Source organism: Columba livia, chromosome 3 (assembly GCF_036013475.1).
Source record: "Columba livia isolate bColLiv1 breed racing homer chromosome 3, bColLiv1.pat.W.v2, whole genome shotgun sequence".
NCBI lineage: Eukaryota > Metazoa > Chordata > Aves > Columbiformes > Columbidae > Columba > Columba livia.
Window position 1 is genome coordinate 77,899,357 of NC_088604.1, and position 26,265 is coordinate 77,925,621.

At 44.0% G+C, this 26,265-nt stretch overlaps 1 protein-coding gene across 9 annotated transcripts in view; it reads right to left on the bottom strand.

The window, feature by feature from the left end:
- Nucleotides 1-4,960, bottom strand: part of SIPA1L2 (signal induced proliferation associated 1 like 2) — a 137,094-nt gene extending 132,134 nt beyond the window's left edge. For 7 of the 9 annotated variants that reach the window (XM_065057766.1, XM_065057765.1, XM_065057764.1 and 4 more), the window contains exon 1: nucleotides 4,473-4,729. Coding sequence is in view for 1 of the 9 variants with exons in the window: in XM_065057767.1 (XP_064913839.1) it covers nucleotides 4,473-4,959 (487 nt within the window). In the remaining 8 variants the exon portion in view is untranslated. Of the gene's footprint in view, nucleotides 1-4,472 lie in introns of all 9 variants that reach the window. The other 2 variants (XM_065057767.1, XM_065057760.1) reach the window with 2 other exon arrangements.
- Between the last annotated feature and the right edge of the window lie 21,305 nt (nucleotides 4,961-26,265).

A 26,265-nucleotide genomic window follows, 5' to 3' on the forward strand; every position in this document is an offset into this window, starting at 1 on the left:
CACTGTGCCAGAGAGAATGTGAGCAGTGAAGGGAGAGGGGAAGGAAGGAAGGAATGGCAAATAATAGAGCAGGAGTATGCAAATATCTGCAGAGCTGGATGCCACTTTGCAAGATCCAGGACAACAAATGAAGACATTATGTAAGAAAAGATTCAAAATCAATGGCAAAACTCCAAGTCCTGTGCTCAGAATTTCATTTGAGCTGCTGAGGGGGAAGGGAAACATGACAACTTCAGCTACTGTCACAGCCCAGCTACTACGGGACTATCTATTTACTACTTTTTCTCCTTCTAGATTCCCTTACTGCCCAAACAGCTGTGGTATCTTTCTAGAATACATCTTTCAGCTTTAAAAAATAAAAAAAGTACAGGTTATTTACTAAGGAACAAAGAATCCCCTGTTAACAGCAACTAAAACAAATGCCTTCTCCGTTTCAAACATTCACTTTTCTTTAAATGTTTTACAAGCATCAGATCAAATAAAGCTGTTGCTTGCAGATCCAAAAAGATGTGACAGCAGCTGCTTACATTTATTACATGTTCCAATTATTATCTCCATAAGGATTCAAGACATTTTTTAAACAAAACCTTTAATTATGTATGAACTGATCACTATTTAAGAAATTCCAGAAAACCAGAAGAATCCACTTGTAAATCATGAGTAGCTAACTGCTGATGTAATTACACTTTCATGATCCAAACAAGAGCCTACATATCTTCTAGGAAGAACTATGGTGCAAAATAATCACAATGACATTCCTGCCTACTGCTGCGCTGTCTCTAGCTAAAAACAAGAAGAGTATCACCAATTATAATAATCCTTCTCAATCTTCAGTTCATTCAATTATGCCTGAAAATGGCTTTAAATCTGGGGTCAGTGCTTTACTACAAAGGAAGCCTAGGACTCTTTCATTTACTTCTGTCAGGATAAATCAGATGTTTAACATTAGGTTTGCCCTTTCACAATAGACTAAAAAAAATAAGACACCTATTCTTGTGAAGCCCTGGCAATTCTTAAAAATCTAACCAGTCATATGGCACCATCACAGAATGTCATAAGGAATTAACATTATTCTTAATGCAATCTATGTAAAAAAACTAGTATTTTTAAAAATTAAAAAAAAGAGTTTTCAAACTACCAAGTACAAATTCTGTAGTCAGAGATATGCATCATAATAGTCCTCTTGACTTCTTACTGGATTTGTGGATTTGGTAGACAGTCCTCACAGTGTTTCCTCAAAATAATTCAGGTAGAAAAAACAGGGTAGAAGAAGACTGTGAGGAACAGCCATACCCTAAACGTCCTGAACTCTTCAGATGCATAAGAAGAAGGAAGTTCCCTTAAAAATAGATAAACTGAATTTTGTCTTAACTTTGCAAGATGTAATGTTCAAAAGAATTGGATATAAATTATGTTACCTAACATAGCAAAAAAAAATTCTACTGAGTACAATATTGCAATGCATAAAATAAAAGCCATCTCCTTTGATTTCACTTATTCATAAGCCAGCTTGCCTAAATGTTTTAGAATTGCAAAGCATTTTAAATTGCAAAGCAAAAATTGCATGGAAAGAAAAAAGAGCATTCGTCAAACCATGATTTCATTTCAAGCTGTCAATACAGCTACTGTTGGTAATCTTGGATGACTAACGTGAGAAACTAGATAACCCAACGCCCCACCCTCTTTCCACAATCTGTAATTTATCTTATATTTTCATAATAATCTAGCATTTCTCACTCAATATCACCAAACCAGATCAGTCATCAGTAAAAGGCACAAACCTATTGAAAATATTTTAACATCCAACCACCTAAATAAAATCTTAATCCAAGGCAAGGGGAAAATATTTACTTTCTCCTGCAGTTTGAACAGCTGATCTGCACATAAAAAGCTTAGGTACAATGCCCAACTACTATGCTCAACATGAAGCCGAAAGTGAAAAAACGAACTGCCTTGGTTCACTTGTAAAGGTCAAACAGCAAAAGAAAGGGATGGTTTTGCCTGTCTGACCACTGCTTTGCTTAGTTCCTCATTTAACTCCCTTCTTTTGCAAGTATTTCACAATGCGCTTGAGTAATGGTAAGTCAGTAAATGTCTAGAAAAAAAAAACCAACACATAATCTTTCTTTCAGGAACACAGAACAGAAACCTTTAAAAATACTCTGATTTGCACATTAAGCAAATGCCAGCTACAAAGAATTGAGGGTTTGTTTCAAGTTCTAGGTTGCACATTATGCCCTTGGCATATGTGAATGACATGATCTTTAATCGATCCAATATGACCGGTGAAACAGTCTAGCATCCTTATAAGTAAGTATTCCTCCTTGTTACATCTAAGTGCTGCACAACCTGGTAAGGTAACCCACTGGGCATGCAAAACCAAGACAATACATTTAGAAACCTCCTTGAAGTCTAGTTTATATGAAGGGCACATAAATGATAAATCAACTGTTGTGGAGCCTAAGTGATGTCTAAATATCCACAATGTATTCTAGCTCTTAAAGATTTAAACATTTTTGCATTATTAATAAAAAGATATTTCTAAGATCAAATTTAAGATTGAAGTATTTCAAAGCTACTGCCAAAGAAGCAAATGGGTGGCAAGTAACACATTCCACTGACAACAGGCACCATTTCAGAAAAACACAAGAAATAGATTTAATAAGGCATCAGGCCTAGGTATTCCTATATCCAGCAGGCTGTGATGCACCACGTTTCTGAACTCCAAAATGTTCCAGTCTAAGATAGTTAGGGTACAGGATCCATGAAAAAAAAAATAGCTGAACAAACAATATTAATGCACTACAGTCCTTTTTAAAATAGGCCCAGCAAACTAAGTAGTAACTGAGAGATTGAATTATTGTGCATTTTTTCCCATTTTCAAACATCCCACCTTATGTAGCTGCCTTCCTTTAAAGCAACCTAAATATTTTGCAAAGCTATCTTCCAACTAAACAAACTTCCTACAGCTATTGGTAGTACACATATACAATAACGTCTATAAGCATTGAGACGAGCTGATCAAAACAATTATGTCAGCTAGTAAGCAAACTTCAAATTCTGCTCTGGTCTAATCAGTGCAGAACTGATCGAGAAGGCAGTTTACTATTCATGCGAAGGGAAAAAAACCCCAGACAAATACAGAAATAGTAGGCTGCAAAGACAGATTACATGCTTTCCTTCTCTGTTGGATATTTGATATAAGAAAGCCATCTAGTGTTAACTTCTAGAAGTGAAAACTGCGCACAAAAGAGCTCGGGAAAATTTACATGTGCAATTCTCTTTAACTTTGCATGTCCTCTGCATCATAAAAACTAAAACTCGTTTCCTCTAAAAAAGACAGGCTGAAAGCAAATATTCAGACTACTAACTTGTTAAAATAACCCAGCAGCAAGTCCTAAGCTAGTTTACTGACCTACTTGGTGAACGTTAATAGCCACCTCTGAAATTTGTCAACTTCAGAGTCGTCTTTGTCAGGACTGCGTAATGCTACTTCCACATTCACACGGACATACACCCCCTCGGCAAAACGCTGCGGAGCACCACAGAAGAGGTACAGACCCAGAAGAATAAAACCTAAAGCGAAGTTGATCTCAACTGACCGTCATTTAACGAATCAGATCCTAAGTTTGGAGAACGGACCATTAAACGCTGCTATACGGCAGAGTGTTACAAGAAAACAAAGAGTGCAAACAGATAAATCTGGCGCCTCGTCTACGAGAAGTAAATAAATAGCATTAAAGTCACTTAAAGAAAATACATGGGCTAAAGAATCTTCCCCTCTGTTACCCCAAAAGCCTGGCGGCCCCCACCGCACCATCTCCGCTCTGAAATCCAGCTCTACCCCAGAGACGACCTATCCAAGCAAACTTACTCGCAATTACCAGCATTCTTTAAGCGGGCTTCGGACACGGAAACTGTGTGATCGGGCGCAGAGCTCTTGCAGCCGGTGGCAGAACCGCCCCAAAGGTTACCGGCCACCCCACCTACACCCCCCCACCCCGCGGCCCACGGACACTCCATTTACACCCCCCCCGCCCCACGGACACTCCATTTAAACCTCCTAGCCCCACGGACACCGGGGTTTTGTTTCTGTAGCGGAACACAACGCTATTGACACAGGCGACGCGCGGCAGCGAGCCACCCCTCTCCGGCGTGGCGGGGACGGTGCGGCGGCGGGGACGATGACGGGGTGCCGGTGGAGAAGGGGGGGCCCGCGGCTCCTCGCCATTTCCCCGCCGCAGCCCGCAGCCCTCCCGAGGAGCCCGGAGAAGCCGAGACTTTCACCACTATGGGACCAAGGGAACTCCCAACGGCACCTGAGGAGGGGAGAGAACGGTCTCTCCCCACCACCCCACTCCCCAAACTGCTCCCGAGCTCTTCCCGGGAAGGAAAGTGCTCGTCCGCCCGCGATCCCCCGGGCACCCCGCCCGCCACCCCGGGGCACGGACACGGCAAGCGCCGCTCCTTACCTGGTACTGCCGCTGCTGCTGCCCGCGCTCCGGCTGCTCCCGCCGCGGGACCCCCATGGCCCCTCCACGCACACAGGCTAGGTTCCGCTCCGTTCCCTTCCGCTCCGTTCCGTTCCCCCGTCGCTCCCCGCCAGCGGCGCCCGCTTCTCCCGCGGGGCGCCAGAGCCCTCTCCGCTCCTCTCGTCCCGCTGTCGCCCGCTCTGCCGGGCGCTGGGTCTCGAGTGCGGCTCCACCGCCGGACAGGGCGGAGAGGCGGAGGGAGGGGCGGGAGCAGCGCCTCCACACACCCCCTCTGCTCAAGCCCCACCCCTCCTGCCGGCCCCGCCCCTCCTGCCGGCCCCGCCTTCCATTGGCTTCGCCGGCTCGGCCCCGGGGGAACGCCAACTCCGCATTGGCCACTCTCGCTGTCGCGCAACCAAAAAACCAGGCCCCGCCCCTCGGCGTGCCCACCGCCTCCTTTCCCCCTCCCCCCCCACCCCTTACCCATCGCGGCGACGTCCCGAGAGGGGATCGCGGGGCTTAGCGGGGCGCCTGGGGCCGGGCTGCGAGTTTGTGAACGGAAGGCAGCAACAGGTGGGGTGGATGGACGGAGAGAGGGCAGGGCACAGGGCCCCGGCAACGAGCTGGTGAGCGCGGGCTGCCGCCCCGGTCCCTTGCTCGGATGGGGCCCCCCAGCCGCTGCCGTGCCCAGCCGAGCCCTAGCGCAGCGCAGCGCCGAGGCCGAGCGGTGCCAGTGCAGCGTGGCGCCACGGCCCCTGCCCCGCACGGCCCCTCGCCCCCGCTTTCAAGACCCTGGACAACGCCGCCTGGCCGCGCCAGGCCTCTCAGCCCTGGGCCCCCCGCCCCTGCCCCGCCGCCGTTACCGCAAACCGCCGCTGCCGCCCCTCCAAGGGCTCCTGCGTCCCCCCCGGCTCCTTCCGACGGGAGTCCCGGGGATGGCGAGCAGCGTGGTGGCCGTCCTGCCGGGCTCTGCATTGTCTGAGCGAACGCCCTTCTGAGACCGTTCCCGGCCTGCAGCAGGGAGCGACACTTGGGCGGTGTTCCCATCTCACCGCGCCTGTTCTTACCTACAGCTTCAAAGCAGAGACGCCTATAGCGAAGGAACAGATGGCAGTGCAGCCCTCGGAAAAGCCCTGTGCGCTCTGCCTTCTGCATACCGCTCCTAAATTGTAAGCGATGAGGAGCAGCGGTGCTTTCCCTCAGTGTTGTACAGCCCTGAACGTGTTTAGTTTGCCTGCCAAATAAGCCATGGCTAGGTATCTGCATTTCCTCCACCTCCTCCACACGTTCTGGTAAGCAAACCAAAGTCTGGTTTTGGAATTTGAATTTCCCTATTTCTAGTCCGCAGGCCAGTTCTACAAGGGACCATATCTGCAATCATAGGACCCACTTCTACATTGAGGTTGCAAAATAGAAGATGTTATCATGACTGATGTGGCTGCTCCCATCTGCTATGCCAAATTATGAGGCCTGCAACATAATTGGAATAAAGTCTACTCCTACAGAACCCTACAGAAACAACACAGGATGTTTTTTTTTCCCTATTCCTCTCTCACTTGCTTTCCCCTCCACCTGCGCCCACCTCTCATGGGTATGTAACTTTCTGGTTGTACCTGTTTGCTCAGGTCTGGGGAGCAGACTGCCATGTTGACATTTACAAGTATTTCGCTGCCTTGTAAACTTCTCCTCACTGTCTTCCCTTTGCTGGAAACAAAGTAGAAGGTTTTAGTGGAAAGAAACTGCCACATATATGCCACAGATCGTAAACACACAAGGCAGGCCAAATTTTAGGTTATTGTGCTTAACTGCTTTTTTACTATACATTTTAAATCCAGAAATACAGTCCACAATCCTAAATGTAAGCATAGGTTCATGCAGAAAAAAACACTGCAAGTGAAAGGAACAGTGTATTTTTCCACTTCAACTGTGTTCTAAACCATGTCCTTACTGGAAGGTTCATTCCCTTAAAAACTAGCCCAGAAAATGTCAACGGAAAGACAGAGAATCAGGAGAGTTGTAAGTGCACACAGGGTATGGTAGGCAGTACTAATCTCTGATCTCTGCCGGCCAAGTTCTCATTACTGGAGTGCTCTGGCCGCTGATTTCAATGAGTCCTTTTCCCTTTGAGGACGTGCTGCCTCTCTGGAGTTCAGACTCCTTGCAGCGATTGCTCAGTTTTCTCTCCTTGCTATCATTCATGTTGTACCCTGCATCTCTTGCTCTGAAAGAAAACTGGATGACCAGAATAGTTGCTCTCTGGACTCTCTCAGGGCCTTCTTTAGTGAGAGTCCTCCCTGGTCCTTCCTGATTTCTCTTCTCTTTTTTGATCTTCCGGGCAAACTCTCACCCTTTCTACATCATGCGATGTATTTTTGTCCTTTTGCTCAGGTTTGAAAGCACCTTCCTGCACCCTGTCATTAACAGCCCTCACCTGACAAAAGAGCGTTAATACTGAGCAACGCAAACTGCTCTGCATCGAGCGCTGGTTTCGGCAGTGCCCGTTCGAGGCCAGGCGGCCCGAGCAGAGCCTGACCAGCCGCCTGTTCTCTGCAAGCCCTGCCCGGCCACGCTGCTGCGCAGGGCGGGTTCGCTGAGTACCCCACGGCCCGGCCCGGCTTCCCCCTCGGGCCGCAGGGGAAGGCGAGGGGCGGCACCAGCACCCGGGGCCGCGCTCCCGCCGCTGCCGCCGCCAGGTGTCCCCGGGCCGCCGGGGCCGGTGTCGGTGCCGGTGTCCGGCTCAGCGCGGGGGCTGCCCGCTCACTCCGGCTTGCTGACCTTGCCCGTGTAACCACCCACCTGCCTCTGCTGCGGCTCATTTTCTGCTGCTTGCATCGTCAGTGCAGCGAAATGGTTCTGTAATAAGCTTGGTTACGTTTCATGTGCAACCTTCGGAAGTTGGTAGGGTACTATATAACAGGTAACAGAGCTGTTGTATTTTGTATGCTAAGAACAATATTTGCATTTAGTTACTGGGTTTTCCTTCAAAGGCTCGTTTTATAAAGCACTTTGGATGCAAATCAGCTTTCGCCAAGAATATTTCGGTGTTTCACCTACTATTTTAAAGAACACTATGCTTAAAAAAAACTGCCTGAAGTTATCTGTATATCATGGCATTTCCTTATCCTCTGAAAAAATGCCAGTCAGTCCCTAGAGACTGCAGTGGAGAGATTAACTCCTTCTTGCACACAGGGTGAATTGACCTCACTGCAAACTGCACCCCTAGCCTGGGTAAGAGGGCTTGGTTTGGACACAAGAAAAACTTAGACATTCTGCTGTGTGGTGCTTCTGAGGCTGACGTCCACCATTAAAGAACAGACTAACTATGACACTGCCTGTGAATAAAAGAACATTTCTCAGCTGACAGAATGTACTTCATGACGGAACTGTGATATCTTACTTAACAGGTCTAAACATTTACAGCCAACAAGCTAAATGTTGTTTAGGTTGCATTCCCAAAATTACACATTACCTGCATCTTGACAAGATCCAGCACACTGATATGTATTAGGGTTTTGCTGTTAGGAAAGTCTGGAGGTTTGCTGTGATCACTGCTTTTCTTCTTTCTCTTTTTGTTGGTTTGTTGTTGTGTTTTTTTTTTTCTTTCCTCTCACTGCTCCAGTATCATTCCTTTTGGCTTCCAGGCTACCATCTGTGTACCCTCAGGGAGTCAACACGAGAAGAACAAGGGCCAGAAACCAGAACACAGGTGAAAAGAGGTAAACAAGAGCTTTTTGCAAAAATAAAGGGCTGTTGAAGCCTCAAAAGCACTAGAGCAAATGGGATAAGAAGAATTCCTGATAAAATACTGATAAACACAAAAATGTTATTGAAAAGTGTAGGGAGAAAAGAAGAAATTGATTCTCCCTTCAGCTTCCAGGATGCATGTATTTCACTTGAATTGACCAGTGAAGGACACTCAACTTGCCGCAGATTTGGAATAAGTCACGGTAGGACAGTCCAGCCTTTGACAATATGGACCCAGAAGGTATCATAACTGTTCAGCTATGGGCCAGATACTATACAAGCAGAAGGCAGGCAGAAGACATCCCACAGGCCACAGTTTGGATAGCTCTGATTAAGACGCATTCCAAATTTTTCCTGCAGCATCTCTTCTTTGCTTCTCCCCTTCGTATTTAATTTCAAAGTACCCAGCTCAGCCACATTTGAAGCCAGTCTTCAGACACTGTAACACAGGAAGTTGTTCCAACATCTCCTACAGACTGTTTGTTGCCAGTGATGTAAAGACAACTCCAACAACAAAGGTGGACTTTTCCATTCATTGTTGGGGAAGCGAGTTAAAGTGGGATTCTTGGAAGTGGTGCAGGAGGTGAAGAAAACATCCGGTAGCCACATGATGAGGCACGTTTTGCTGACACAAGGCACTCATGAATAGGCAAGCTGAAGAAAGTTTAGGTTTGTTTCCTCAGCCTTGGGCACAAGCCTAGAATCCAGGTGAAGTAAGCACTGAGCACAAGACCTCACCACTGCATGAAGATGTCATCTCACTTGCAAATCTTTTTGCTGATGTAGCTCGGTATTTCCTGATGCAGTTAATGAGGTGAGGTGCTCTATAAGAGAATTCTGGCCAGATCTTTGGAGCAACCTCAGCTCCCTCTGCTCATAGCTGAGGAAAGCTGTGAGTAGTAGCAGGGAGGCAGCTGCTGGCTTTGCACACTCCCTGTACATCACCATACCATCCGCAGGCTGGTGTGAAGGTCAGCACTGCAGGCAAATCCCCAGACGTCATGTTTCCGTAGATCCAGCAGCCCCGGAGCCACACACACATAGCCTGGGGACACAAGAGCTCTTATTCCAGTCACCACAACTGTTTGGCAGCTCCTCGTATCTCAGAGTAGGCTGAGGGTGGATTTTGCTCTTCTAACCCCAAGCTGCCCTTTCATTTGGACATTATGTGGGTGAAACCATATATTCACAATCTGGAAAATGTCTATTTCATGTGTTGCTCTTAAAGCACACGCACAGTTTACTGCAATACTAATATTTCATCCCATGGCTTCCCTAAACTATGAGCAATTCGCTGAAACAAAACATCCTCTGTGTCCTCTGAAACTGGGTTTGAAAGCCCAGATGGAGGAAAATACTATTGGTTTTAATTAGCAATATCCTTCACATGAATCCCCTATTAACCAAAGGAGCATACTATATTTCATCTCACTTCCTCTAGTTTACTTACTACTGCCTCTCTTCTCTGTGGTTTACCAGCAGGAAACCACTGGAGGGGACATATCCAGATAAGATTAAACAACATAATATTATCATCTTTACTATAACCAGGCTGACAGTTTTCCTGCTAGATGCCGAAATGAGATTCACAGACGTTTTGGCTTTCATTCACTGTGGAAAGAAGCCATTCTTTTAATTACGTAGTATTTCACTAATTCCCCAACTATTTAACTTGTGACAGGCCTTTTTTTTCCCCTCCCCCCCCCTACTGAATTGCACTTCAGACAATAAGCAAGGTTCACCCTAATTAAACATAACATGAAGCAGAATCTGGGTGTCCTGGCTGTGGACGTATCTCCAACGGTAAGACAAGGCAACTGTAGTCTGTCCTTTGCTGAGGAGCTCTTGGAAAGCCACCAAACAGCTTCCTTCCAGTGACGGTGAGACAGGAGTATGCCTGGCTTTATACATTTCTACCACAGGTTTCCCCTGAGAGTCTGTCAACAGACGCAAAGCCTTAAGAGGACATATGTAAAAGAAGAGAGGCAGACAGAAGCAGGAAAAGGGTGAATTTCTCTTGCACAGTGCTGACCAAACTGTACTGTGGATATTCCCAGACTGAAGTCTCAATGTGTTGTCATGCTGGGTAACATACAACTACCCTGCAGCAGTGTGGGTTGACTTGCACAAACTCTGTGAAATTTGCACCCATCATATACACCACTTTTTACTGGGACTGGGGCAATGACAGCAAATATCTAACATGGATGTTCAATTTCTACTTGCAAAAAAATGTCCCATTGTCTTCTGTGGCATTTGTACTCTGCTGCACTTCTGGCAGAGTGCTGCTGCACTCTTTATCAGAAACCTTCCGTGACTTGAAAATGCATTTCTAATCCCTGAGCTCATGGGTGTCAAACTCATCTTCACCAGGGGCCACATCAGCCTCGCGGTTGCCTTCAAAGGGCCGAATGTAATTTTAGGACCGTATAAATGTAAGGGTAGAGTCCTAAAATTACATTCGGCCCTTTGAAGGCAATGGCGAGGCTGATGTGGCCGCTGGTGAAAATGAGTTTGACACCCCTGCCTTAGCTGCTTCACAGGTACTAAGGCTGCATTCATTCCCCAGGAATTTCTCCTGCCAGGTAACAGAAAGTTCACCCAGTAAGGGAATCTCCTCACTGTAAATAGGTTGCAACATCTGATTCTGCTGGGGAGGGAAAAGGACTGGACTAACTTGGCATGATGAGGCATGTAAATGAAGTCAGCCTGGGAGAAAAGACAGGCTGGCTGCTTCAGCACATCTCCTGGGCAACTTCTGCTGGCAGGTCTCCTAATGTCTGAATCTTCAGTTAGGCCAACTGATAATATGCACCAAAATTCCATTATAATTATCTCTGAGTTCAGTTGTTAATACATCCACAGGTTTGGGGTTTTTTTGGTTGGTTGGTTGGTTTTATTTTGCTATTAGTTCCATGAGCATGTTTTCTGGGACTGACATTTTCCAGACTTGGTTTCAGCACATGACAAGTTGGGGGTATTTGAAAGATATAAGAAAATCAGCAGAGCTACAAAAGCATGTAAAGATTGTTTTCCACATGGTCCAACCAGAATTTTTGCACTTGACTAACTCAGAAAAATCTAAAATTAGAAACCATAAACGTAATTATATTGTAAACATACTTAACTATTGACAGAAAAATGTTCAGAACTAATTTTTAAAGAAGTTTTAAAGTTCTCGCATTTCTTAGTTGGCAGCTTTACTATATTCATTAAGACTTTCATTTTAAGATGCTGCTTGAATGAGATGTAATTGGATGGGTTGTTTCTCAAGTGAAATAAAAGATTGTGTATATTTAGACTAAATGGTTCTTTCAATAACCAAGGCAGGCTGAAAAAGAGAAAACACTATGAAATCATTATTGATCTCACTACACTAATCTAATTTATTTGGGAAAGACTTAAGACGGTGATGAAAAGTATGGAAAATCCATTGATAGCTAGAGAGATTGATCTTTGTTAAGGACATTCTACTGGAAGAAAATTTGTTAATATCTTTTCAATCTCCCACAAATTCCTAGACTTCAAAGCTCTGAAGACCCATTTGTGATAATCTAGTCTGACCTGCGTATGACATGCCATTGAACTTCCATGAATTAATTTTTGTTTCAACTAGGTGTCTTCTAGAAAAACTTCCAATCATTCTATATGCATTCTCATTGATGAAAAATTCACTGAAGTCCTTGGTAAATTGTTTCAGTTCCTTTCACTGTTAAAAATGTGTGCCTTATTCCTAGTTTGAACTGGCTGCCTTTCAGTTAATGCATCTTGTGATACTTTTGTCCACTACACTGAAAAGTTTATTCATGCTGCATGCTCAGTGCTGGCACATTTAGACTGCAACTGCGTTATTCCTCAATCAGTTCTGTTATAAAGGAAATAGGTAGCATGCTCAGAGTTTTTCACTACGATCTGGTTTTCATTTCCTATAATAATTCTCATTTATTTTCTCTGAATTGTTTTCTCTCTGAGCTCATTTTAAACTCCTTCCTGAAATATGGGAAAATGTAGATGCCATGCTGTCAAGAACACCAGGGAGATGTCTTCCTCAACCATGGATCTTTGTTGAGTTGCTATTGAATGGTTTAGTTACTTTTCAAATTGTGCAAATAGAATCTAAGCTCCCATTCTACCTTGCATCTCCCAGTTCTTGTTTTTAAGGTATTCAGTTTGAAACAACAGCACGACAGGAAACAATCATGGCTTATTCTGTAGGCCTATTATATAGCATTGATCTGCTGACCAACATTAGGAGTTAAAATATGGAACATTTTAATTCACAGGAGGATTCACAAATCTTAAAAAAGTAAATTGTTTTAGTTCAGCAAACTATATCTAGTGTAATCAAAATGCAAATTCACTTACTTTTGATGGTTCATACATGGCCCAAAGCTGTATTTAACTCTTAATCTTTGGAGTTCTGTGGTAGGTGGTGAAGCCTTACTTGGATCACATATACATGAAATGAATTTCACTGGTGAATCTGGCTCACATGAGAGAAGCAAAGGTGAGTAATCTTGAAGCTGGGCCTCATAGTAACCTCTGAACTTCTGCTCTTGTTCCATGCTGTGACATCCCACCGATGGCACTGTTTTCTACACTTTCCCAGCAAAAAAACACTTTTCCCCCCTGGAATTCACGAAGGAAGCAAACTGAGGATCACTGGAGCCTAAAATGTTTGCCTTCCATTTGGTGCCAGATGCAACATATAGCTGATGTATCTGCTAGTGGTCTTCGGAGAAGGCACCTGCTTCTGCGCATGGAAAACTATTGGAAAGAATGGTAACTCAGATTTTAATTGCTCAAATGCTTGAGGAACCTGGACACACCCTTTGCCCACATAGAGTGTCTCTTGGTATTTTGTAATTGCTGTATCTTGTCTTTCATCTACCCCACAAGCTGTGGGCATTTTTCACAAATTATCTCTTGTCATCCACAGCTCCATTTCTCGTTTTGCAGCCTGCTAAATTGGTAACAGTGTAGCAGAAAACAAAGAGATTCTGACTCATCTATCATGAGACATCTAACAGTTTGGTGGAGTTTGTTTTTCTGCTATGACTCTTCACTCAGCACTTTACCTTTACATTTCTTCTGACGCTGCATTATAACTTGTGAATTCACTTAGTTACTCTGCTTCGGAACTGAGCAGGCCACAGAAGAAACATTGCAAATATCCTCAGGCTTCTATGTGCTTAAGTTATAAGTGCCCTTGTGGCCAGGAAGGCCAATGGAATCCTGGGGTGTATTAGAAGGGGAGTGGTTAGTAGGTCGAGAGAGGTTCTCCTTCCACTCTACTCTGCCCTGGTGAGACCACATCTGGAATATTGTGTCCAGTTCTGGGCCCCTCAGTTCAAGAAGGACAGGGAACTGCTGGAGAGAGTCCAGCGTAGGGCAACGAAGATGATGAAGGGAGTGGAGCATCTCCCTTATGAGGAAAGGCTGAGGGAGCTGGGTCTCTTTAGCTTGGAGAAGAGGAGACTGAGGGGTGACCTCATTCATGTTTACAGATATATAAAGGGTGAGTGTCACAAGGATGGAGCCAGGCTCTTCTTAGTGACAATGAATGGTAGGACAAGGGGTAATGGGTTCAAACTGGAACACAAGAGATTCCACTTAAACATGAGGAGAAACTTCTTCTCAGTGAGGGTGACAGAGCACTGGAACAGGCTGCCCAGGGGGGTTGTGGAGTTTCCTACTCTGAAGACATTCAAAACCTGCCTGGACACATTCCTGTGTAACCTCACCTAGGTGTTCCTGCTCCGGCAGGGGGATTGGACTAGATGATCTTTCGAGGTCCCTCCCAATCCCTGACATTCTGTGATTCAGACCAAATTCTGGAGTTCTTTGACCTGATTTTGCTCCGCACCGACTTGTTATTTGCATGACTTGGGCAGCGCAGCTTGGCACCGCAGGAGAGCTGAGGCAAGGGCAGCTTCACCCCCTGCACAGGGCCAACAACAGGCCTGAGCAGTAAAAGTTTGGGGTAATCAACCCAAGAGGGAACATGAAAGCGGAGAGGCCTTGCTGCTCAGCCAGCCAGTGTCAATTGGAGCAGCTCTGCTACCCACAGGCACTTAGGTGGCCAGTTTGCAAAACGACCCCTGCCAGGCTGGGAAAAGAGGGACATTTCAGGTTCTCTGGGCTGGCTGATCACACTGGTGGGGCACCAGAGTAGGGGTGTGACAGACACACATGGCACTGGCTGAGCCCTGCTATTTTCAGTCGCAGCTATTTCATCTTGCGTGAACTGAAAAACTTAAGAACACATCATCTTCTTGTTTGTTTGTTGTTGTTGGTTTTGTTAGTTTGTTTTTTCCTCTCAGTTTTATCATTTCCATTTGTTGCTGTTGCTTTTTCCATTTTATGCTAGAAGGTTATTTTATGTGAATTACTGGATTTGACAGCCTGCCACTGCAGACATAAGAGAATTGAAGGAGCCAGGCAACCACATAACTTTGCTCTTTTGGCCTGACTGAATGCTAATTGATGTTGTAGGAATCTTTTCATTTTCTTCAGTGGGTTTTCTATTGGAGTCTTACAGCAACAATCTGGAACACAGGAAAGGAGAGGTAAGGTATACAGCTTTCAAATGCCAGACAACATTGGTCTTTTCCCTCTCTTCTCCACGCTGCATGAGAAATGTCACGCTGGTTCAGAGCTTGGGTATATTTACAAATCACCACGGAGTTGGCCTAAACTTGGAAAGGGTGCCCCAGAGCCAGCACAGGAGTTGTGCCTGCCCGGCAGTGCAGCGAGGGGTAGGTCACCCCCTATCCTGAGATGTAGGTTTGTGGAGTCTGGGAGTGTAACAGCCACAGGGCTGTCCTGCTTTCGGGACACCTAGGTCTGCACTATGCTAAATTTAGTCACGTGCATTTATCAAAGTGGGTCTTTGTGTGGTGCCTCACAGAACAACACAAACATCCCCATCCCCTTTTTTCATGGTTTTATTGCTTTTATTCTATTTTGCCTTCTCTCCTTTACAACTCAGACGCAGATGAAATGAAAAGATCATTCATCCATTAAACAGATCAGTGGAACAGTAGCATTCACCACAGGTTTTTGCCTGTTTTACTGGTTGGTTGATAATGCAATTACGCTTTGCATAATAGCCAAAAATGAGCAGGCATGTGGATCAAGTTTCCAGAGAGTTATCCACAGATTCAGTAAAAGAGGTAGTGACACTCTTAATTCTTGTTGCTTTTGAAAGGCTGGTATTCCTGTAGATATTATCTTCTAAGTTTTGTTGAGCAAGCAGGACTGTACTAAGAGAGAATTGTTTCTTTCTCTGGCCTACTTTCCTTTTCACACACATTACAAAGTGAGATTCCGGCTACTCAGAAATATCTCTCAGTGCAGTGAGCTATACTGCCTCTCACCTGTCAAAACAATGTCACTCCATGGTGAGTTACAGAAAAGCTGTAAATTGGCTTTTGGTTTTGCACTGTGCCTTTCAGCTTTCCCCAAACAGAAACTCCCACCTCATTTTGCATATGTTCTTATTGTGGATGGAGCCAAGCTCAGATACTCACTGCAGAAGTGATCACCAGTTCTTTGCTTCAGATTACTCCAAATTTGACAAGGGTTGGGGAAAGAGTTCTGAAGGACCACGTAACTCCATTCAGTAAATACAACTCAAAATAAAAGAAAATGCATTTAGATTGGTTATTTGTTTTGGCACTTGAAAGCTAATTTTAATTATGTCTAATGCTTCATGAAGGGCTGTCTTACAGCCAGTTGAAACAGGCCACTATTGAAATAATGAAGACATAGTAAAATGAGATAATGCTGCTTGTATACTCCTAAATCTGTCTTAAGCAGTGAGGAAGATTCATCTTTGCTTATCCAAAGTGCGGCTCACTCGGCTTAAGTGCTAAATACAGCAATGCAGCTTTAGCTCGGCAGTCTCTGTCTAGCTCCTTGAGCACTGTTGCTTTCAATTCGTGCAATGTGGCAAGCCAGGTGCTGACCTGCTTTGCACCATGGTGAAGAAAATCTGGGAGCCAGCACCCTTTTCTGCATGGGCCACTCCTGAGGAAGTCAAACCCAGCTGCCAGCCTTGCTCACAAGCACGGCACAAGGCATCCCACATGGGGCTGGGCACTGCAAGGACCTTGTCAGCAGAGTGTCTTCCCAAGACTGGCATACAGGGATCCTGTTCTGTGTGTGCTGGGAGGCTTCTTAGAAACAGTCTAATACAGGGTTCATGAGCAACCAGGCAAGCGCCATGTTTGAGGCAGGGAGCACCTTCCCACCTGTTCCTCAGCAAGGTGCCTCGGCTCTGCCACTGTCTCTTGTACGCAGCAGCATTGCAGCAGGGTTGCAGGGCTCTATATACTGAAAGCGGTGCTGCTGCAAGCAGGATGGGTGCTGAAGAAAAGTGGAGTGATTATGATGGGGGAATACATCAAGAACTCCAGCACAGAGAGTGGCCCTAAGGCAGGTTTACAGGGGGCTCACAGTGATCTTTTGGGAAGGAGTGTAGAGGAAGACAAAAGCACCCTTAGGGGAATGAAGCCATCTTGCAGAATGGCTTAGTGGACCCCGACACAGGAGACATTAATTTCTGCAGTCTGCCCCTGGCTGTGTGGGCAGAGTCTTGTGTTTCCAGACAGAAAGGTACAAAACACACTTGCCTTCCCCAGTGCTCTGGAAGTGATTACCTAGCTGGCATTTCTTCTCTTTAAATATCACTGCTAGCTTACTCACCTCAGCCCAGCTCCCTGGAGAATTAGCAGCAAAGCTCCCACCTCCTCCAGTTGGAACAGGATCAAACCCAGGACAGAGATGACTTTTTGAAACTCCAGTGGCACCAAAACACAACTTTTTATTTGCATAGCATGGTCTTCTTTTAAATGGCTACACACACATTTTGCCTGAAGTCAAACCCCAAGAGATCTGTGACCAACAGACATTATCCATGAGCTGCCTGTGCTCCACTGTTGGGTTCCAATGCACTGGCAGGGGAGGAGACCTATCTTTATGAAACTATTTAATTAGGAAACCAGGAGCATCTCCAGAAAAGTAAAAAATACTGTAAAAAGAAACTGCAATAAGCTTCGTCCTCTGTAGAAACAGGAACTTCTGTTCCACCCTGTTCATAAATTTTATTACCAGCATTATTACTTTTATAATAGTATTTGCATATTTTCTTGGATTTACCTTCACAATTATTCTATGAGGAGTTGAAACATGTTCTCCCTATTTTACAGATGGAAATAGTAAGACATGATAAGTAAAGGAAATATTCAAGGTGACAGGAAATCCTTGACACAGCCAAGAACTGCAGGCAGGTCTCCAGTGCCTGGTCCTGCATCCCCTTCCCCCTCTCAGGCTCAGGGTCAGTCCCCGCAGGGGCTGTGCAGAGGGCAGAGCTGGGCAGCAGAGGCTGCAGCAGCACAGGGAGCCACGGTGCTCTGCCCAGCTACGTTTCCTATGGGTCTCAGCAGCAGATCAGCTATGTGCCGCCTTTTTTTAAGTTATGTTGTTTTCAGTACCTAAACCAGTTTCCTGGGTATTGCTATCATAGTACACCTGCATGAGCCAACCTCCTGCAGCTCTCTGCTAGCCTCACATCTGGAGGCTCCAGACACTGGAAGATCAGCCAGCACTAAGGAAACTGAAGGTGATGTAAACCCAACATTTGTTGCTTCTGTAACAGTGCCGAGATGTTACACCTGACCAACAACAGGTTTCATTATTATAAGATCCCATCAGGAAGTTACAGTGTTCCAAAGGACAAGATCTGCTGTTGAAACAACTTACAAGACTGTAAGAAAATCAAAGGGGAAAGAGAGAAATCAGAATGGGGAAAGAAGAGAATAAAGTGTACTGGGTGAGCCTGAAACAAGTTTACGTCAGGCTTGATGGTGACAGTCTTATTCATACTTAATGATAATGTTAGCACATGTAGGATAAATTATTACTGACTTGAGGGCATCAAAATCACATCCATCAGGCTCTAGAAGAAAGAAAGCCACTGTCTGGAAACATCCTCTAAAATTAGCAAGTTGGTGAAACTGTTTTAGCATGGGGAAACAGGTCAATCTACTTTGAGTTTCTTAAGCAGATGATGCTTTGAAATGGCCATAGCTGATGCCTTTACGAATGATTCACAGATACGCTTTAGAAGCAATGCTTGAAATGAGAAAGAAAAGGGACTGCACATTAAAGGTATTCCAAAATAGAGAGCACAGCCAAATTTAGCTTCAGCTTTTCCATTTTCAGTCATCTGGCAGCAATGGGAAGCTATGGTGGGTACAATCTCTCATGTAGCTTAAGCTGTACCAAAAAAAAGAAAAAGAAAAGTTGAGAAAAAAGATAGGGACTGTATTTTGTCTCTAAAATATTCTGAGGCACAGCAGCAGAGGACATTCATATCTGGACATCTGCTATGTTGCACCTGACGGTTCTCTGTAAAAAAATTTGTTCAATGAACTCTCAAAAAAGTTGACTCAAGCCCTTTGGCAACTCCAGTTGTGCACCTTTGAATTTTCTAAGACAAACACTGACTCTTTTGCCCGGAAGCTGCAACAAGTGGAGAAGAAGGTGTATATGTTACCTTTTCTTAAATAAACCACAGAAAGGGCACTATGGAAAGAGGAAGACATACTAAAAAAAAAAAATTGTGGATGCAAGCTTATAAAAACCTGTAATTTCAGCAGCTCTCAGCATGAAGGAATGTATTTTCCTGCAAAAGAGATTCATACTAGGACTACTAATTTATCCTCTTTTTATGCTACATTATATAGGTTCCTAAACTGCAGTCTACCCTGGACCTTTTTATAAAAAAATAGTAATAGCAATGAATAAGCATAAACGAGTTTGTGTTTGTATGTGTGTGTATTGTCAACTCTTTCATCTGAAAATTTCAAGAGGAGAGATCAACTGATTAACACTGAAACCATTTCCACACTAGTGAAATTGGAGTTCAAAAGGGCAACTCAGATGGGAGGACATTAAGAGACTCACTGGAGTGCCAGTCAGTGCAGAGGAGTGAGCACAAGGCCTCTTCTTCCTCATCGCCATTCACGCATCATCTATCTATTTTCCCTGATTACGCATGGGGGAGGATGACAACCCACCTCGCAGCTCTGGCAGCCCTCTGCTCCTCAAAGCAAGCCACAAAAGCCACGTTGAGACCAATGGTTAGCACCAAGAGAAAATCAAACAACCCCAGACTGCCAGACAAGATAACGACACATGGGGAAGATGTGGAAAGCATTGCTAAAATGGGTGGGAATGCTCAAAGCGAAGAAACTGGATAATTATCGACATACGACCTGATTGTCTCGTCACGCTGGTTTTATGATGGCATAACTCTGCTGACTGTGAAAGAGTTGCTTCTGATTCAGACTGAACTAAGCACTTCGTGAGCATCGTGATGAGCATCACGAGAAGCTCTGAGCTTGCTCTTGAACTTGGTACACCTCTGTGTATCTGAGTCATGAACCAGCATGAGAGTCAGGACCTGAGAACCCTTGACTCTTCCTCAGCCGCTTCTGACTAGACAAACCAAACCTGTACTGGAGTTGCTCTCTTCAGGGGGACCAGTTAAGCTCTTTCTGAGAAGACCTGTGACTGAAGCACACTTTATTCTCTGAGACACAGAACCAAGGTCATGGCCAGTGAGTTCCTCATCTGGCTCCTTGCTCTTGGTGCCTTCCTTGTACCAACGCCAGTGTTGGGCAAGCACATGCAAGTGACCCTGCAGATCATACTTGCCGGTACTTTTCAGCTGCATCTGTTCTCCCATCTGATTCATCATGAATCATATCAGCATTCGTGTCACCACAAAAGAGGCAGCAGCAGGCACAGGTGGTTAGTAAGAGTTAGGAGAGGGAACATGACCCAGTGGCAGCACAAATGGCAGCACAAGTTTATCTCAAATTAAAGTAACAGGCTTAGTAAAATGTAAACTTTTTTTTTCCTTTCATCAGCTTCTGAGAGAACTTCTGTTGTTGTAGTTTTACTAGTATCCTAGAGACACTGACAAATTCTGCCCTGTTTGGAAGTCTCACAGTAAGGGCATTTCTTCAGCTTGCCTCCATGACAGCTGCTTGTAATGAGCAGCAATGATATCTACTCTTAGGTACAGCCATGCCATTTCAGTGGTGAAAACACCAATGAATGTCATGACAATCTTTCAGCTTCCCCCTCCTTGTTCTGGCTGATGGACCATGAATTCAAAGAGCTTGTCAGCCAGAAAGTGCCATTGACAAATTCTATACCTACTGCAATGTTCTGAACTGACTCTTGTATTCTAAAGAGGAATTTCCTCCAGGAGTTTAATATGAGCTCTTCTAGTCCTCTGTGTCTCTCTACCAACACAACCACATTAAATAACACCTATAACAAATGCAGCTTCAACTGAAAATTAGCACACATTGAATGTGTCACATATAAAGACAACTAAGATTTTCATTTCAGCTTTAAAAAGCCAGAAATTCTATGGTTTGTTTATTTTTGCATTGCAGACACATCCTGAGGCAAATAACTCAACCAAAGGATTTCCAAGAGCCGACTGTTATTTAGAGGACATGAAATGGAAGTGTTAATAGCACCAATATCTAGGTGTCAGTGTCACTGCAATAATTGCACTACAAGTCAGAGGCTGACACCCTCATAAAAGAAAGTGTCAAAACAGTAGAAATCAAGGCTATGTGATTTTCTTCACTTACAAAAACAGGCCTCAAACAGGTATTCAAATGTTCAACTGAAATTTGTTACTATATTTAAGATGACAGCTAAAACTGACCTCTTTTCACTAAAAAAAATGCATGGAACTGTCATGTCAGCATCATCAGGATAGAAATAAAGGGAGTAAGTACAGCAGGTTTATCTACCCCAGGTGACAGGCACTCCTGGTCTGTGAGCCCCCTGTTCCCATGGAGGTAAGGCTCTTTCTCACAATGCAACAAAGACATTTCCAAGGTTTCAGGTGAACTTACCTGGAGAACAACAATTAAAAAAAAAAATTAAAAAAATCAGCGGTTTCAAAAGCAGAACATACACAAATCTATGTAAAATGCAATCTTATCAAAATGGGATTTGTAACTTGAGGGGCTGTGGGTTTTCTTGTTTGTTTGTTTGTTTGGTGTGTTTTTGGTTTTCTTTTGTTTGGTTGGTTGGTTTTTTTCCTTTTAATTTGTGTTCTTATTTCCTCAGTCAGGAATTGACCATAAAGCTTTGGACTTCAGGAATGCTCACTTGAAAATCTGAAAATAAGTGATTGCAAAGGAAAGAAAAACAAAAACAAAAATTTCTTTGAAATGTTTTGATTTTGATAAAAGAGCAAAAGGATGAAGATACTTCTGTCTGCCTTCAATAAGTCTTTTAGTGAGAAATTATAGGGTTTTTTGACTGAGACAACAAAGAAATTAATTACTGTTAACCTAGAGTAAGTCGATAGAAATTAGGATTTCAGCCCAATCTCAAATCAACGGACTATTGTCAGGAATATGACCAAGTGTGTATGATTTTTGGACCTTTCCAAGGCAAAATGGACATGATAGGCTGAGCCAGATTTTTTATCTGATAATTTCCCTTGACCTTTGAAGTAAATGTTGATTTCCGTACGGAAGTCCTTTGCATTCAGCTCTTTGGTCTCTGCAAATCAGAATTCATAAACAATGGTAATTTCTTCCAATGTCAGGAAATAAATCACGGGGCAGATGGGATGATCAGACATCATCAAGAGATAAATGCAGAAAAAACCTGGACACGTTTTTACTCCCTGCAAACACAGCTGCTGAGAGTAGAGAAGGGAGCATCTTCTAGTTCCCTGCTTAATTCTGCTCACTGGGGTGACAAGCTGCAATGGCATCACAGCTGTCAAGGGCGTGGAGTACACATCCAGGGAGTACTTCGTAAAACCAAGTTTTGTGTCTGTGCTCTGGTAGCTGTATTATTCCCACAGAGTCGCCAGTAGACACCATCCTGAGGTAAGTGGCTTTTTTAGTGGTTGATGATACGGGCAGAGGAAGGAAGAAGGGGAGGAGAGCAACTTGTGAGAATAAGTAAAAAGAGGGAGGGAAAAAGAGACAAATAAGGGTGAAAGGTGGGAGAGAAGGGTTGAATGGAGACCCATTTGCTCCTCAGCACAGTAGAGCATCATGAAATCAGGGAGTTCTGGGCATCACTTCCAACATCCACATGGATGTGCCCCAGGCCTGTCTTTGCTTCCCCTCTGCTGGCTGCCCAGTGAATGAGGGACTCTTTCTTCACTGCCTTTTCTTTCACTCTTGGTTCTTTGAGTTACGAAGGCTAAAGACAGGTAACAGTTCCAAACCCAAGTCCTTACTTAGTGTAGAAGCACTGACTCGAGTTATGCCAACATGACACTGTTCTTGCCCTCACAACGCTTTTCAAAAGCTCTTTGCAGCCCGGCACCAACCTGCAGTATCTGTTCATACCACAAAACCTCCAGCGCATTTGCAGAGTGCCCAGGTTAAGTCACTGATGCAAGTCATCAGTGGGCCACTCTATGTATGTCACCTCCCAACACCAGCAAAAGTACAAACTAAGTGTGGGAAGGGGGCTGCTTTCCTGGTCAGTCAGGCGGATGACTTTTTTCATGTATGTCTCTGACTGGATACTCAGAAAAACGCAGACACCCCTCATCACACCGCTGTGCTTTGTACTTGAAGAGTGCTCGTGGAAAAATGGCTCTTTCATTTAAGAGTCTAAAGGACACTTGAACTCTTTCAAAAATACAGGCAATCCTGTCATAGGCTAATTCACTCAGATTGGAACCTGTGAGACATCAGTTTTCATTCAAGTCCCACCAGTGCAATTAAAGAAATTGGTGCCAAGAACTTTGATTAGTGCAGAAATTGGGGGGCAGTAGAAGTGAGGAACATTTTGCAGGTAGCAAAGGCCATTCTGGCCTCTGCAGTGTGGAACAGATTGATGCTTTGTGTGAAGGTGACACCTTCAAAAGAAGCAAATGGAGAACTGCAAGTGTAACTCCTCACTCCCCAGACCCAGCTCTGTTACTGCACTGGTGAAGTAGGATTTACTTTTGGATGTATTTCTAAAATGAGAAGTTGCTCTTACATTTGGATATGTATTAGAAAAGAAAGCTGTGAATGGAAAAAACTTCCTAATGTGCCCCCATACTGCAAACGGCATTAGCTTCCAAGGACACAATTAAGTTTCAGCTCGGTCTGTCTTATAGCCAAAAATTCAGTCCTGAGGTTTATTTGAATTTAACCTTTTCTCTAGCTCTGAATATTGCACTGTGTAATTCTGCAGATTTAAAAAAAAAATGCTATAAGCACTAGCTTCAGTTTCGAAAAAAAGAAAAGCTGGCAGGGATTTTCATAAAATTGCAAGTGGATATTCTGTTAGTTGCTGTATTTATATTTGGGATTTTCTATGGCTTTCACATATCTCAGCACTTCATAAGGATTATTCAATTTATCTTTACAAAACCAAGTGATGTAGCCTGGTTGCCTTGGACCTGCATGTTCAACCTACCCCTTATAATAACTTCTGCCTTCCCTCTCATATGTTGCCTTCTGCTCCACAGCCATCACACAGTTTTAGCAGGATCTATTCACTGCAAACAAGTTAACTCTCTGTCAACACTTCTGTAAGACAGGGCAGAGCTCTTACTCCCAATAGTCACAGAGACACTGAACAGCTTCTCCAAGTTCAGAAGGACCATCTGTGGCAGGGGCAAGAGTTATCTTGCCTCTCCTGGACCTCTGTCCAATGTTTTAAACACGGAACTTTGTTACCCTGGTAAATAATCAATCAGTGAAGCAGCAAAGTATAGAGTGAGGACATTGTAAGTCAGCCTCTGAGTTGCTGACTGTACCAGTACCTCTTTGTCAAAGCAGAACAGGATTACCTTATGGGCTACAGGGTTTTTTTATCTGATGTCACAGCTTCTGAACAATAAATTCAATATATTTTTACTGCCGCTTGCCTATATGAAGCTCTGCCCTAAATAAACTGGTAGTGTCAATCCAATACAAAGTAGATAAGTGATCAAGATGCAGAAGTTACCATCACAACTGGTGCTCACTGCTAAAGAGGCCAGGGGTGTGTGGACAACGCAGTGGCAATCACAAAAAACGTGCCAGGATGGAGCGTGGAAGCCTGCACCTATGTGCTCAGTGTCACTGCTTTCTGCGAGTAAGTAAAATATTACAGTATCATGGACTGGGAAGCATGAGCACAAAGTTCACCCCAGCAGGAAAAAGGAAAATTGAAGAATTAAAAGAAACAAACCAAAGAAGGCAAATCAAAGCCAGTGAGTGACAAAGCTAGTGAGTTTCCCAAGAGATCTGCATGCAATGATAGCTGGGCACTAGCAATGCAAATGAGCATTCTTTCCTTGAAAATCACTTCAAAGCAAATAAATGTTATTTGACCCACAGAGTGCTGCTCCAAGATGTCTGTACACAAAACACCCAACTGATTTGCACAAAGGTGAACAGTTGGAATTTTCTCTTCCTCTAATTAGACTGTCCCAAGCCTAAGCCCAAATCTTGAGTCCTTTATCTCCAACACCTTTTCCCTCTGAGATGCATGCTTTGGTGTCTCATGTCCATGTTATTTTACAGTCTCTGTTCTTGCTTCCTTTTAAGTTTTGGTCTTTTTCAAATCATGTAGAAAAGGCATCATCTATAGCAGAAAAATCTTTAGTTGTCTCATTCATTCCAAACCATGACTATCCAAATGGAAAGCAACAGTTAAATCAGTACAAGATCCATTGACCTCAAAAAGTTATGACTCTTATACCAGCTGAAACATAGTCCTATGTTTTGAGACAGTATCAAATACAATTTCCAAATCAACATGGCATTTAACATTTCCTACTTTGGTTCACATACTTGACCTATTCTGTCATGGCTTATAGGGTCGCAGAAGTTCAACGTTTATTGTGATTTTAATGTAGCAATGCCCAAAGGCCTCCACTAGAATCAGGATCCTGTTCTCTTTAGTGCTTTTAAATGTACAAGAAAAGGAAATGGGTCGGGAAAAGCTTACAATCAAATGAGCAGGCAACACCATCAGGCTTGTTCTAATGAGGGAACTGGGAAGCGTACCAACAGTTCATCTTAAGTTTGAAACACCATTCCAGTTGGTAAAATGGAAAGGAGTAGGAAAATCTGCCAGCTCTTCTAAGCAATCGTATGCGCTTACCCTGAAAGCAGAATTTTACACTCCAGCTCAACTTGTAGAGTAGAAAACTGCAGTTAAAAAATATATATAAATCAAAATCTTCCATCTCTCCAGAATTGCCCATTCAGTTTCTTATGAAGAATGCTGTAGCAAAATAATAGTAGCTGCAAATAAAAAGTCTTATGGGTGTAAAATACAAGGACCTTTGAAAAGGCAAGTATTTTGATGGGAAAGAGGCACAGAGGTGAAGGAATTTTTGCCTAAGATCTGTCAGCTGAATTTTCTCCAGCTTCCAGATGACATGGAAAAATGCTTTCAAGATGCCCCAGTGTGAACTAACTTGAAGCTAGGCATAAACTTAAATTACCCGACGAACTGATATCTCATTGATTTAGACATAGCTTATCCACCATATCCACCATATCCACCATAGCTTATCCACAGCCAAGGTACCCACTGATCTGCAGGCCAACACAACAGCAACAAGATGACACTCTCCCCCTCTTCAAAGACACAGGCTAGAGAACACAGACAGAATCAGGAAAATTTTGCGCAAAAAGGCAACTCTTTTTCAGGTACTTTTCCCTGGATGCTAGTAGCATCAAATACCACTGAAGCCTATCCTCATCAGGCAATAAAGCAAGCAGTTGATTTTCCTATACTTAATTTTGCATGTCAGCATAGCTTGATTTATATACAGGGAAAACAAGAAGACCACTAAGGATGAAATTGGTCGAACACAAGGGCAACAAGGAAGAATGATGTAAACTCACCTCACAGAGTGATGGTGACTTTTCTCTCCTTACAATCCTTACCTTTTCCATGAGATTTATGAGCTTGAGGAAACTGCAAAACTAAATGTGCAAAGAGACAGGCTATTGGAAAGAAGAGGAAGAAGACATAGATCTTTATT